This window comes from Prunus dulcis, chromosome 1 (genome assembly GCF_902201215.1).
Source record: "Prunus dulcis chromosome 1, ALMONDv2, whole genome shotgun sequence".
In the NCBI taxonomy this organism is placed as follows: domain Eukaryota; kingdom Viridiplantae; phylum Streptophyta; class Magnoliopsida; order Rosales; family Rosaceae; genus Prunus; species Prunus dulcis.
The window spans coordinates 37,020,659-37,033,716 of record NC_047650.1 but is presented as its reverse complement, the minus strand read 5'-3'; the positions used below and the strand labels follow the sequence as shown (position 1 = coordinate 37,033,716).

Below are 13,058 nucleotides of genomic sequence, written 5' to 3'. Positions count from 1 at the left end.
CTTTGGAAGGGTCCCGCCACTACGCTTCAATTTCATTTGTAGAAAAATAAATAAATAATAATAATAAAGATAATAGTGATTGATTTTAAAATTTAAAGATTAAAATGACATTTTTTAAAAATTGTAAAAAAATTATTTGCAATAACATTTCATATTTTCATTTTTAGTTTGTTAAAATTAATATTTTTGCCAATAGAAACTAGCCGAGTAAAAAAAAAAAAAAAAAACACTAACTTGCATATCAATGATTTTAACATTCATGACATCTTTGCAATGTGTGTGAGAAAACTCTCATTCTCCTTCTTAATTTTGGAAAAAAATAATAATTATATCTATATTTTAAACTGCTTGTTGAAAATCGTGGGAAAAAAAAACAGACAAGTAATATTGGAAGATAAGGAATACGGTGAGGCTCCATTTATGAAGAATTTTTGTCACTATTGGTACTTGAATTTTAACCGGTGTACATGAACTTCTAGTTTATCCCAAGTTAAAGTTCTCTTTTTGTCGATAAGATTTTTTTATGAAGGACTGCAAACAATAGGATGGTCAAGTGCAAAACTTTGTTCAAGTACATCAACTGCACACAATAGGATCGATGGTCAAATGTGCACACACTGATGCCCTTTTCCAGCACTGCATTACATTAGCTGTTGAACAACTTTCACATAGAATAGTGCCAATCTGCACACAGATCATTAACTTAATGACAAATTATGCCACCAGATACAGTCCAGAGTAACAAAAGCTAGCTCCAATTATGCCACCGGTAAGAATAAGAAAGGCTCCAAAATGCTCATTTGAAAACAAAAACTACATGCATACAATTTATGTTCCATGTGCTACCACAAAATTTACCGCCTGATATTTGTATATTTTTAAGTTCTACCGCCTGATATTTGTATATTTTTAAGTTCATCTATACTAAATATACAGAGAAAACGAACACTGATCGCAAGCTCAGGTCAGGGTAAGAGGAAATCGCTCACTAGACTATGTCTTCCGGGAAGAATCTTTCTGGGCAGCAGTATTGACCTGTTTGGAGAGATAAGCTTCATATATTTCAACAACGAGTCGTGGATCTTTCTCCACTAGCTCCACGTAATGCTCCCGGGTAGTAAGCTTGTCCATGTTGTCTGTGATCAATGTCAAGGCTGCGTCGATGATATGCTTGGCATTGTGCTGGTGCGCAAAGGCGTACTTCATAACTGAATTGTCCCAATTCAGCTTGGACACCAAGAACTTTTCACAATAGTCCTTGAGATGCTGCACCTGGTATTTTTCAGCCAGTATTAGCAGGTCGCAGGCCATATCCTCATCAAGGCATACCTCAGCTGTGTACAGGTAGTTGACAAACGTGCGAAGGGCATCGTAGGACACATCTCCAATCTTGATGGTGCCACTCAGGCTTTCTTCCATCTCATTCTCAAGCATGGCTCTGAACACCGGAGAACGGCTCACCTGGATAAGTGTCAAAATGTTTAAAGAAATTCAGAGATGAACCAAAAAGGGACATATTTCCACGGAACACGTGATCTAATCCAAATTGAAAGTCTTTCTACATGAACAATAACAACAACAAACACAAAACGAAGACCAATGCTCATAGATTCATAGCACAGTATATATAATCAATCAAGTTTTGCCTAATACCTAATGAAAATAGTCGAACCCAAATTTACACATTCATGAAAAACCCAAAATTGATCAAAGATTCAAAATACTTGAACTACTGAAAAGGAAAAAATTTATCAGGAGAAACAAAATAGTAAAAGGCAGGAACTCGAATGTACATTTCTAACAAATCACACACAGAAGACACACAAGTTGACAATCACATTAAAACAATACCCTGCCAAAAGAGCCATATATCATTCTCTTCTCAAGCTAACCATTTTCCAGCTCTATGTAAACATGGCACATTTCATTCAGACAATAAACCAAACACAAGGTGCCGCAAACTAAAAGGAACAAAACCCACAGACCCACTAAGAATTTACAACAAAACGAGGCGAATCAATCAACTTGGCGAAATGGGTACTGACCAAAACGGCCTTATGGGCCGGAACGGGTACAGGGGCCCCGGCGGAGGTATCCTCGGAGGCAACCAAAACGACGTCGGAGAAGGAAGCGGGGTGAGACCTAGCGCTGGGAGTTGGGGACCAGAACTTGAGGAAGGCGACCTTGGCCTTGAGTTCGTCGATCTCGCGCTTCAGCTCCTCTTCGGTCTCGTTGGCCTCCTCGTAGCACTCCTTGCACGTGCCGGCGGCATCTTCGTCGTAGAGATCCTGGCACGATATGCACTTCATCTGATCGCAAAACTGATAAACAGCACTTCAGCTCCTCTGCTCGCTTTTCCTACTCAAGTGAAAGTGACGAATCGAACAAAGCTCCGGTGGTGCTGATATGGCTTTGACAGCTATTGACTCTTTCGAGGAATGTGTGTATTTATAATAGTTTACACATAAAAGATGCCAATTTAGCTACCATGTTTAAACTTGATAGATGAAAATGACTCTCAATTTGACGCACTATGATTAACAATGGGGCAATGGGGTGTGTCGGTATGCTATTTCCATCCAGCCCTAATACACGCAATACTCAATTCGACCAAAAATATGTATACATAAATGAACTGAAAAAGCATCATGAGCACAACATATCGAACACTATACCCGAAAATGTCTCCAAATTCATTCGTATATTCAATTTTTATCCTTCATATCCAACTCATTAGAAATAAAACTGATGAAAATTCTAGCTTCAAAATTCATTTTCAAATATGAGAAATTGAGTTATGGGGACGGATTTGGTGGAATGAAATACAATTTTAAGAGAAAATATACAATACTATTATAGTACCAGCTGACATTGCTGATTGATACTACCGTCCAATAAAATTTGGACTTGTGTACAACTTATACACATCAACAACCAACTTAATGTATTGCTGTTAACACCCCGTAATCTTTGGAAAAAAAGAAAAAAAAAAACCCGTTAACCACCATTGTTGCAAACTAGAAATACTCGACACTACTACTTTATCTGGGGCTGCGCCACCTGATTGACGACGTCCCTATGGTGGCTTTAACCGATGCCCAAACTCGTCGTTGCCCATCGCAGACTCACTGCCAAAAAGACAAAAAAAAAAAAAAAACCATCGCAGACTTGGGAGTTTATCAAGTCATTTGCCCTATTCCTTATCGATTTTGGGCCTCAATTCAAAAGGTTAGGATAAGTTCCACCGGCCTCTGCCATCATCTTAAGCTCTCACTAATTTTTTTTTCCATATTCTCCCATGAGCGGTGGCTGACAAATTAAAAAACAACAGTGGTGTTGGCTACAATTAAATCTTGCGATTGCATATTTCCCATGAAAATTGACGGCTTGTTGGTGGTGAGGTACCCAACCAACCCCTTGCGCCTCCCACTGGCCATGAATCAGTGGCTGGAGCTTATTTATTTGGGGTTATGACCCAAAGTCAAATAATAAAATTGCACACAAATTTTTGGATTTAAGACTGAAGCACTGAAGCAATTATGATCTAAAGCCACCGTCGGATGACTTCAAGCTTTTGGCAATGCCACCAGAGGGTAATGTTGGTAATTAATCTATCTGGATTTTTTTTTTTGGGGGTCAGATAACCTGTCTGTTTGGTTAACGTTGATTCTAACGACGGTTACGCATGTCCGAATTTTATTGGACAGTAGAACCAATCAGCAATGCCCGTTGGTACTACACTAGTACTGGACATACTCAGATATCGGAAACGACAAGTCGCTGTGATGACCAAACAATGTCGTAAACTGATTATTTATTATTATTATAACAAATAATTAATTTAATTAGAAAACCGCCCGAGTCGCAGTTAGTTGCTTCTGCGTCTGTCAAAGTTTAGAAATTCTGAGATAAGAGTGTAGTCTCTTATTCTACTGAACCAGGTCTCTCACAAGTCACAACAAACAGCCCTCGCTCCTCAGATTCTAGGGTTTCGATTCTCTTTTGGCCCCCAAATTGTCTATCAGGTCAGCTCTGTTCTCTCTCTCTCTCTCTCATGCTTTTTTTTAATCTTTAAGTTATGTTTAAATTTTGTTTATTTTGTCATCTGTTTGGTTGACGAGAAAATGCATGAACAGAAAATAAAACCAAGTCATAATTTTAAGGTTCTCAGTGTGTTCGACCTAGGCATCAGATTACGTCTCAAAAAGGTGTCAAAAGATTTGGTCTTGGGTTTAGCTTAGCCGAATTTTACATTTCCCGAAGATACCCAAAGCAACTGAAAGCCTAAGACTCTGGAGTTTCATATTTTCTCGGCTACCCAACAGTAGGGGATTTTACTATGACGGCTTTGGCTGTGAATGTTTCCTGGTTTATTTTGTTGGTTTGCTGAAATTTGCTAAGTGCTAAAGATAATGGAATCTAGGTGGCTGCTGTGAAACCCTAGTTTTTCAAACTGTGACGTTTGAGAAATTTAGGGTTCTGTTTTGTAATGGAACCTGAAGAAGGAAAAAGCAATGGTGGTATTACGGTGTGCACTGAGAAAGTTCAATCCTTGACGAGTGAAGCCAATGGTGGTAGTACGGAGTGCACTGAGAAAGTTCAATCCTTGACAAGTGAAGCCAATGGTGGTAATACGGAGTGCACTGAGAAAGTTCAATCCTGGAAGAGTGAAGCCAATGGTGGTAGTACGGAGTGCACTGAGAAAGTTCAAACCTGGAAGAGTGAAGCCAATGATGGTAGTACGGAATGCACTCACAAAGCTCAATGCTTGAAGAATGAAGCCAATGGATTTGAATTTAGGGTGTGTAAAAACTTTGCCGAAGGCCGCTCAGATGCAAGTGAGGTTGTTCGGACTTACAAGAGGCGGAGGCGTGCAGGGTCAAGTTGGGATAGCAGGTCACAAGAATATGGGGGAGCTGATGTGGAATCTTCGAGCCAATTGGCAGACCAGGTGCTTACTCTAGCTCTCTTCCTCTCTGCCAAAATTTGTGTTGACAAAAACCATATTTTTTATTTAATTAGCCAATTTGGAAACCAGGACTGCAATATTCTAGTATGTTGGCTGATGTCCCACTGTTTCAAGTTGAATTTTAACGGAGTTACACCTGAGCAATGGTAAGCTGTTTTTAATATAAACAGAAGAATCAGCTTATTAATGATGCCAGTAATAACAAGGCTCATGAATTTTGGATCCATAGTGAATTTAAAATTTCTTTATAACTCAAACAATGAAAATTTGGTTGGCAATATAAACAAATAAACGTAACCATCAGTACTCTTCTCATTAGCGCATTTGAGAGCTCATTAGGCTATTTAGGGGGATTTGTTAGTACCACAGGAGGAAAATGAAAGAGGTTTATTTTACAGGGATAATTTTGAAAGGGGATTGATTGGTTGCAAATTGAAATTTTGTGCTTTGTTAAGGGGTTTATTTGACCTGAAGCTTTCAAAGTTGTGATTAGAACCTAGAACAATTATGAGCTTTTTGCCCTGATAAAAAAAACCTTGTTTGTATGATTATTCCTTCCTGATCCATATTGGCTCAACAAGTACCAGAACCATCTATTACATATGAATTAATATATTAGAAAATTAATGGTTGAATGCTATGAGCTCCATTGATGGAATTTCTGTTGAACCAATAACTACAGTAGTTGATACTGCTTATCAAAATGGTGATGAGCTCCGGTTTAGTTGTTCAGATATTGATACTTTAAATATGGCTAATTTGGCTATGATGAGCTACAAATGTATTGTAATCTACATTGTTATTGAGAAAAGAGATATAGATAATTTGCGGGTTCCATCCCTTCAATCCTCAAATTTTTCTCTCCAGTGGTACTTTTTGGTCCTTGTTTTTATCAATCTATGTTTGATTTTTTTGCAGCGTCTAAAGGAACCTGTGGACACAGCAATACAGAATAACTCTTGTGAGCAAGTCCATCTTCAAACGAATAGTTCAGATGCTTGCTCAGATAGGCACTGGAGAAATGCTGTACTGGACAGCATGTATCAGTCGTTAGGTGATGATGAAGGTGGTGTACAAGTGTGCATCCGAGAAGCAATTGTACATTTTCGAGACATTGATCATACCACAAGAGTTAAGGTTTGTATTTATTGGCTTATAGCCGAAGTGTTCTGCTGATGATAGTTGATTTACAGGCTTATAGCCATTCCTTCGTATTTATTGGTTCAATTTGATTTTTAAATTTCCTGTTATCATTTTCATTTTGTGGTTGTTTTGCAGGAATCTGGTGATCATGATGCGGATAGGCATCAATGTTTTTTTCCAACGCGGTCTATCTTGAATGGACCTCATAGTGCAGCCAATGGGCATGCTGGTGTTATATTGAAAGGATCTTCAAATAAAACAAACTATCCTACAGTTACTGCAATGTGTCAGCGTGCTTTTTTTAATGTTTTAGTTTCAGAAAATTTTGCTTCATTGTGCAAACTGCTGTTGGAAAATTTTCAAGGAATCAAGGCTGACAGCATTTTCGACCTTAATCTCATAAACTCAAGGATGAAAAAGGGGGATTATGAACATTCGCCTATGCTATTCTCACATGATATGCAACAGGCAAGTTGGGTAGTCTTATGTTAAGTGTAGTGGTCCTGATATCTATTATTAATAGTAATTAATTGGATGTCTAGATTTTGCTTAGTATCATGGTGTAGATGTGATAACTATGTAATGTCAAGTTTAAATGTTTCAAGTATTGCGTTAATGATTCCAAAGCATGTTTGTGAACTTTGGAAAACTTGAAAAGTAAATCTACTTTATATGGTTATCATATTGGAATTGATTATGATATTTATTGTCAGAATGCTCTCATTAACTGGCTTCAGTTGAAGGTATTGTTTCAATCATGAAAGTCTTAAAATCTCAAATGTCTTATCATATTCTACCTTCTTTGTTTTAGATACTGCTAGAAGTGTGGTTCAAGTTCCCTGGCTAATCTGATTGCATTGTTTGACATTGGCTAATCGACATATGTATTACAAGGAATTCTAGACTCGAGCCATTATTATAGTCATGTAAAATACCTTGAAGGTGATCTGTTTTTTTGTGTCATTCTATAATATTCCCAACCTGTATATTTTCCAGATATGGAGAAAGCTTCAAGGGATTGGTACTAACTTGATTTCTCTTGCAAAAAGCCTCTCGGACATGTCAAGGAGTTCTTACAAAGAACAGGTTAGATGATTCAGTTGAAGCGATGTCTGGTCCAAGTACCTGAGGATTTAGTTTAATGAAATCTATTGGTTCTAGAATATGTTCACTCTGTGGATAGGGTTATAAGCCTGATCTCACAACGAATTATCTTATCTGTCATCCCAGGTGGGAGGTTCAGTCCGAAATACATTTGAAGGTGGAAAAGATGAGGTACAAGAGTTTTCTAGTTTTAACATAGAACTGTGTTTAATTGAATTGCTGACGTCTGGTGAAATGCCTGATTGTATGTGCATTTGGTACCTCGGAAATATATAAATTCAGGAATTTTTTTCTTCAGAAAACTCCTAATGTTTGTATTAAAGTTCTACTAATTGCATGCATAAAACTCTTTGTGAATATCTAGCATTCTATATTCTGGAAGAAAAATACTCTAAAAGTAGTTGTTTCTTTCATTTTTTTCTTTCAACTAATGCATATCTGCCTTTTGCATTATTGTCACTTCTAGGGATATAGCCTGTCTGCATATTGGAATTTTGATGTCATTTTGAAGATGTAAAAATGGTGAATTGTCTAATTATTAATATTATAATGAGATGGGGTCACCTGACAGTGAGAATTCTGAAATCAATTTTGGTGGTTTGAGTAGTTATCAATCTAATTAATGTCCGGCCAAAAAAAAATATAACTAAATGTATTTCATTTATCACGCTTACGATTCTATTTTAAGGAATTGATCAGCTGGTTTAAAGGGGTACTAACTTGTATCACTTTAAAACAGTTCTATGCCTGCGAATCTGACTTTCACACTAAACTGGAGCAAACAGAGGATTGTGCTGTGCACAGTGTATATACTTGCATGCATTGTGGAGGCAAGGCAGATGGGAAGGATTGTCTAGTATGTGATTCATGTGAGGATATGTACCATATCTCCTGCATTCAGCCTGCTGTCAAAGAGATTCCTCTAAAAAGTTGGTATTGTTTGAGTTGCACTGCCAGTGGTGTTCGATCATCCCATGAGAACTGTGTTGTGTGTGAGAAGTTGAATGTGCCCAAGACTCTAGTTGATGGAGTTGGAGGTGAAAGTGTTTCTACAGATGAAGAAACAGTCAATGAGATGGGAGAGAATTCAAATTTTAATACAGATGATGGAATCCAACCTTCGGAAGCGAGCAAAGACTTGAACATCTGCAAAACTTGTGGAATGGAGGTAGAAAAAAGTGACAAGTTGAAGATATGTGGTCATCCATACTGCCCGAAGAAATACTACCATGAGAGGTGTCTGACAACTAAGGAGTTAAAATCATATGGTCCCTGTTGGTACTGCTATTCTTGTCTGTGCAGAGCTTGTCTCACTGATCGAGACGATGATATAATTGTTCTTTGTGATGGCTGTGATCATGGGTACCACATCTATTGTATGGACCCACCACGCATCGCCATTCCAAGCGGGAAATGGTTTTGCAGAAAATGTCGTGCAGCAATTCAGGTCATACGCAGGACAAGAAAGGCTCATGATAAGAATGAAAAGAAACAGAAAAAGAACGGTGAAGGATCAAGGAAGTTGAATGAAAAACGAGCTGACAGGGAATCAGGACAAGGTAGAGGGGGAATGGAGTTGCTTGTATATGCAGTCAAGACTCTAGATCATGAAGAAGATATGATGAGTAAAAAAGAATGAGACAGTTTTCAGGACTGACGTGTTCTGTGAGTAACGATTTTGATTTACTAGGCATGTTGCCCAAGGCTAAGAATTCTGTTTGTCTGCGTTGTTTAGGGGCGACATTTTCGTAGGTTGTTAACTCTGCTAGATTATGCTGACTTTTGGATACTTAACTTAGCAAAAGACATGATTCTAAAGGCTGTATATGTAGTTTGGTCCTTGCTAAAGTGCACAATTTGAGAGAAAGCAATACAGAAGTTTGGTAAAATGGCCATTTTAACAGCCACCATTGAACATACTGGTGGTTTGTGTTTTGTAAGTACGTACTTTTGAAGGGTATCAGAAAGTAACTCCACACTTCTGTTGTAAAACGATGAAAGTTTATCAAGTTTAACTAATCAAACAGTTTATATAACATGTTCAAGTTTCTTACATCCTTCATGTCTTGTGTTTTTATCTTGTGGTACATGCTTTGATAAGGTTGTTTGTTATTGTAGACTTATTTATACCAATGCCCCTTGAAATCACGGTCAAATCTTACTTTGCCTCCCCAAAACTTAAAATGGTTCACTTTCCCTCCTTGACCATAGTTTGATGACCCACATTGCCTTCTGCCGTTAACTCTGTCCAAAAGTCTGTTAACTTTAATGATGTGGTATGTATATTTTTGTAATTTCATACACATGGATGGCCAGTGGAGTTCACATCCACATAGATAAAAATATAATTAGATGAAAAGATTAAAAAAAGATAAAAAGATAATTCAAATTTTTAATAATTATAATAAAAAACCCCTCAAAATATATTTGGAAATCAAGGATCGGTCCAAGGATGTGATTAATAGCGGAGGTGAAAAGGTGTGCAGTGCGGAGATGGAGTCGGTGTTGTACTGGAACCCGGTGGTGAATGAGGCAGCTGTGGTGGCTAAGCAGGACAAGTTCGGAGGGTCGACGCCTTGTGCTTTCGTATGCTTGGAGAGTGCAGGGTTGGATTGCAGTGTTCCTAGCGAGAAGGATATAATGGAGTTCTGTAGGAAAAGGTTGCCTCATTTCTTGGCGCCAAAGACGGTGGTGTTCACGGAGGAGCTGCCCAAGACGTCCACCGTACAGAAGTTCGTGTTACGAGAAATTGCCGTGTCTATGGGTTGAGTAGACTTAGACTTGATGAGCTGTGTTGTTTTATTTTTATTTTTATTTCATAAGCAGCTGTATTGTTGTTAACAACTACACATTTTTATGTTTCGCAATTGTTAAAAGCAAGCAATAAATTATATTTAATTTAACAAGATACAACATTATATAGAAATTAGATTGTCCTGCCAGGGACTTTCACGCATGAACCAAAACTAAGCTGAAGTCCACTTTTCCTCTACTATATACACAATTCAACAAGAGTTTTCATGTCTTCTCACCAACTGCATAACGGTTTCTTGTCGGGCTTAAGCCTGATGAATGGAGTTGTTTTCGCCTTTTCACCAGTTGCATCGCTGTATGTCTGTCATCTCGAGCCTCCTCAGAATCAGACTGTACATACAGTTTAAATTCAACTTATATTCTTAACACGAAACAAAATATATAGAGATTTGTACCATATATTTACATTCTGTGTGTAAATATTAGCTTAGCACGTCATGTTGCAAATGCCAGACCCCAATGGAGGTCAGAGCTCCAACACAATGCAATGACAAAACAGTGGAAGAAAAACTCATCTCTCTAATATACATAAAAACAATCATCCACTTCAATCCTACTTGAGGGAATAATAATTATATATAACCATGAAGACGTTGCAGTTCTTAGTAGCTTAGCACATCATATTGCAGTGCCAGACTCTATTGAAGGCCCGTGGCCCAAACACAATGCGATCACAAAACAGTGGAAGAATCTTTGAGAACTACAGATTATAATATCTTGAAACCATACCTTGATGGCTAGTGCACTGTCGAAGCTTTCAATGGCACTATCAGGCTCCCCAAAGTTTAACTGTGCTCTGCCAAGGGTAACCCATGCCTGAACATATCCAGTTTATGAGAAACAATTCACACTAATAAAAATGCTAATTGTACCAAGGATTATCACCAGAAAAAAAAAAATTCTAACAAGCATATAAATGAAACGTCCATCTTCTTCAAAATTTCCTAAAGGAAAGAGCACCATCATAACTTGGAACTCGCACATGAAAACCTATTGAGGTGAGAACCAGGTCAGAGAATACAACACTGACGTACCTCATCCCATGAAGGCTTCAACTCAGTGGCTCCTGTCAATTTTTATCCACATATAAGCACAACAAAGCACTCACAATTGAACCAGAGAAATCAAAATAAGCACAAACTAAACATAAAAGAGAGCTTGAAAAGTAAATGTGTGTGAAGGTGTGGACATAATATAGTGAATGAGGACCAAAGAGTGCAGAAAGCTAAAGGGTTTCACAAAGTTTTGGAACCAAATAATAAACTTGGAAACAAAATATATCATGGTGGCCTGAGAAGTAAAAAAAGCCAATATCATGCATATGCACCTAGTAAGAAAAAGGCATACATGTATGCAAATACACACACACAAGCAAAACCCAAAGGGAGATAGAATTGAAACGCACGAGTTGCTGCCTTTACTGCATTCCATGCATCCCCAATTTCAAGCAAAATTTGTGCCTTCTGTTCATGTAAAACAGCATTTTCAGGCATCAACATAAGAGCGGCCTCCCATTTTCCCAATGCTTCACGGTACTTTCCACCCTTCAAAGATTGGTTGATGTGAGAAAGATGCCATTAAGTCATCCAGATCAGGAATCAGCAGACATTACTTTACATCATGATCATAATTATAATTATTCGTACATAACAAGAAGATTCCCCCCTTTTTTTGGCTGTATTACTATTTCTTAGAAGCAATTGGCATGATTTCCTCCAGCAATAAATTATTGACAAAAGTATAATATGGCACGCCACTTCCACAATATTATTATTATTATCTGCTAGTAAGAAGCTATTAACTAAAAAAATTCATGTTTTACCAATTGGGGCAGCTATAACTTTCCATTTCTCAGCTTTTGTTTCATAAATTTTTACTTCAACAACTGGGCAGCTACAAAACTTCACCACAATTCTAATAACCATTGTTCTTGGGGCAGCCTAAATTGGGAAACTGGGTTCCACACATTATCGCATCAAAAACAAATTAACACATTCAAAAACCCCATAATCTACCTTCAAATCAAAAGATAACAATACTTGGGTAATTCCGTTTTCCTTCTGCAATAACATAATAGCAAAATCAAAAATCAAAACAATAAATTTAGGGTATTTATTACCTCGGCCAGCTTAGTTCCCTCGGCTTGAAAGGAGTGGAAGAGTTTTGCAGCGTCTGAAGAATCTGATGGCTCGCTCTGAGCGTCGAGTGGCTCATGGTGTTCTTCCTGGTTGAGCTCTATATGGTTTTGATTCTTATTGGGATCGTTTGCTGGGTCTTCTTGATTGTTGTGTTGGTCGTGTTGCTGCTCAAAAGGGAGATTTGGGTACTTTGATATGATGCCCAAAGGCCGCTTCTTGTTGTTCTTCCAAGCTATTTTCATCTCTCTCACTGGGACAGACAAATCAGTTGCAGGCTACAACTTGTTCATTGATTTCGGGTTCGCCCGAATCTAATAGACATGGTTTGAACCCGGACACAAGATTAAACCCCAGTATAGGATATAGGCCCTCTTCTCTTTTTGGGTCTGCTAGGCCCTCTAATATTTTAGCCCAGCCAGTCATAATCACAAACCCTTTTTCTTTCTTGAAATAAAAGATAAAGCCTAAGAAATGGAAACAAAACCCACCACCCCCCCTCCCCCAATGTTAAAGAACTCACGAGTTGGAATATCCCCAGTTGGTTAAGAGAGTGAGCCTACCTCCTTGCACTCAAGTTCAAGTTCGAATCTTTATTTTTATAAATTAAATTAATTTAAAGTAGTTTAAACTATTGCATATGTAATATATATTCAAGCTTTCACCCATTGTTTGTATCAAAATTGTTACATGTTTACAAGTTTTCTTTAAAAGGTTAGGTTGTTGTCATCATATACATGCCAGATAAGAAGTCAAGTTTGAAACATCAACTTCAAGCTTCTAGAGATTTTATCTTCATTTGTTGTTGGGTCAATTTGCGTCAAAAGCAGCCAGAATGACCCACCAAAGGTGAGAGGGTGGAAGACCGTTTTGACGTCTTCGGAAGACAAAAG

At 37.9% G+C, this 13,058-nt stretch overlaps 3 protein-coding genes across 4 annotated transcripts; 1 reads left to right on the top strand and 2 right to left on the bottom strand.

Moving 5' to 3' along the window:
* Window positions 1-546: 546 nt before the first annotated feature.
* Window positions 547-2,515, bottom strand: LOC117615462 (BTB/POZ domain-containing protein At4g08455-like). Its single transcript, XM_034344543.1, has 3 exons — window positions 2,046-2,515; window positions 940-1,461; window positions 547-848 (listed from the first exon to the last, which is right to left on the bottom strand). Exons 1-2 carry the CDS (start codon window positions 2,307-2,309, stop codon window positions 994-996), a joined length of 732 nt encoding a protein of 243 aa, XP_034200434.1. The 5' UTR covers window positions 2,310-2,515; the 3' UTR covers window positions 547-848; window positions 940-993.
* Window positions 2,516-3,876: 1,361 nt separating this feature from the next.
* On the top strand, window positions 3,877-9,254 carry LOC117614297 (PHD finger protein EHD3). Of its 2 annotated transcripts, none has more exons than XM_034343059.1 (7): window positions 3,877-4,025; window positions 4,424-4,951; window positions 5,888-6,106; window positions 6,248-6,580; window positions 7,109-7,198; window positions 7,343-7,387; window positions 7,956-9,254. In XM_034343059.1, the coding sequence occupies exons 2-7, from the start codon at window positions 4,490-4,492 to the stop codon at window positions 8,853-8,855; spliced, it is 2,049 nt and encodes a 682-aa protein (XP_034198950.1). In that variant the 5' UTR covers window positions 3,877-4,025; window positions 4,424-4,489; the 3' UTR covers window positions 8,856-9,254. The 2 variants fall into 2 exon arrangements, with proteins under 2 accessions (XP_034198950.1, XP_034198951.1); XM_034343060.1 differs by having other exon boundaries at window positions 4,410-4,951.
* An 832-nt stretch (window positions 9,255-10,086) lies between these two features.
* LOC117618969 (tetratricopeptide repeat protein 33) lies at window positions 10,087-12,657 on the bottom strand. The gene is made up of 5 exons (XM_034348809.1): window positions 12,150-12,657; window positions 11,436-11,574; window positions 11,065-11,096; window positions 10,760-10,846; window positions 10,087-10,360 (listed from the first exon to the last, which is right to left on the bottom strand). Exons 1-5 carry the CDS (start codon window positions 12,408-12,410, stop codon window positions 10,235-10,237), a joined length of 645 nt encoding a protein of 214 aa, XP_034204700.1. The 5' UTR covers window positions 12,411-12,657; the 3' UTR covers window positions 10,087-10,234.
* Window positions 12,658-13,058: the final 401 nt, after the last annotated feature.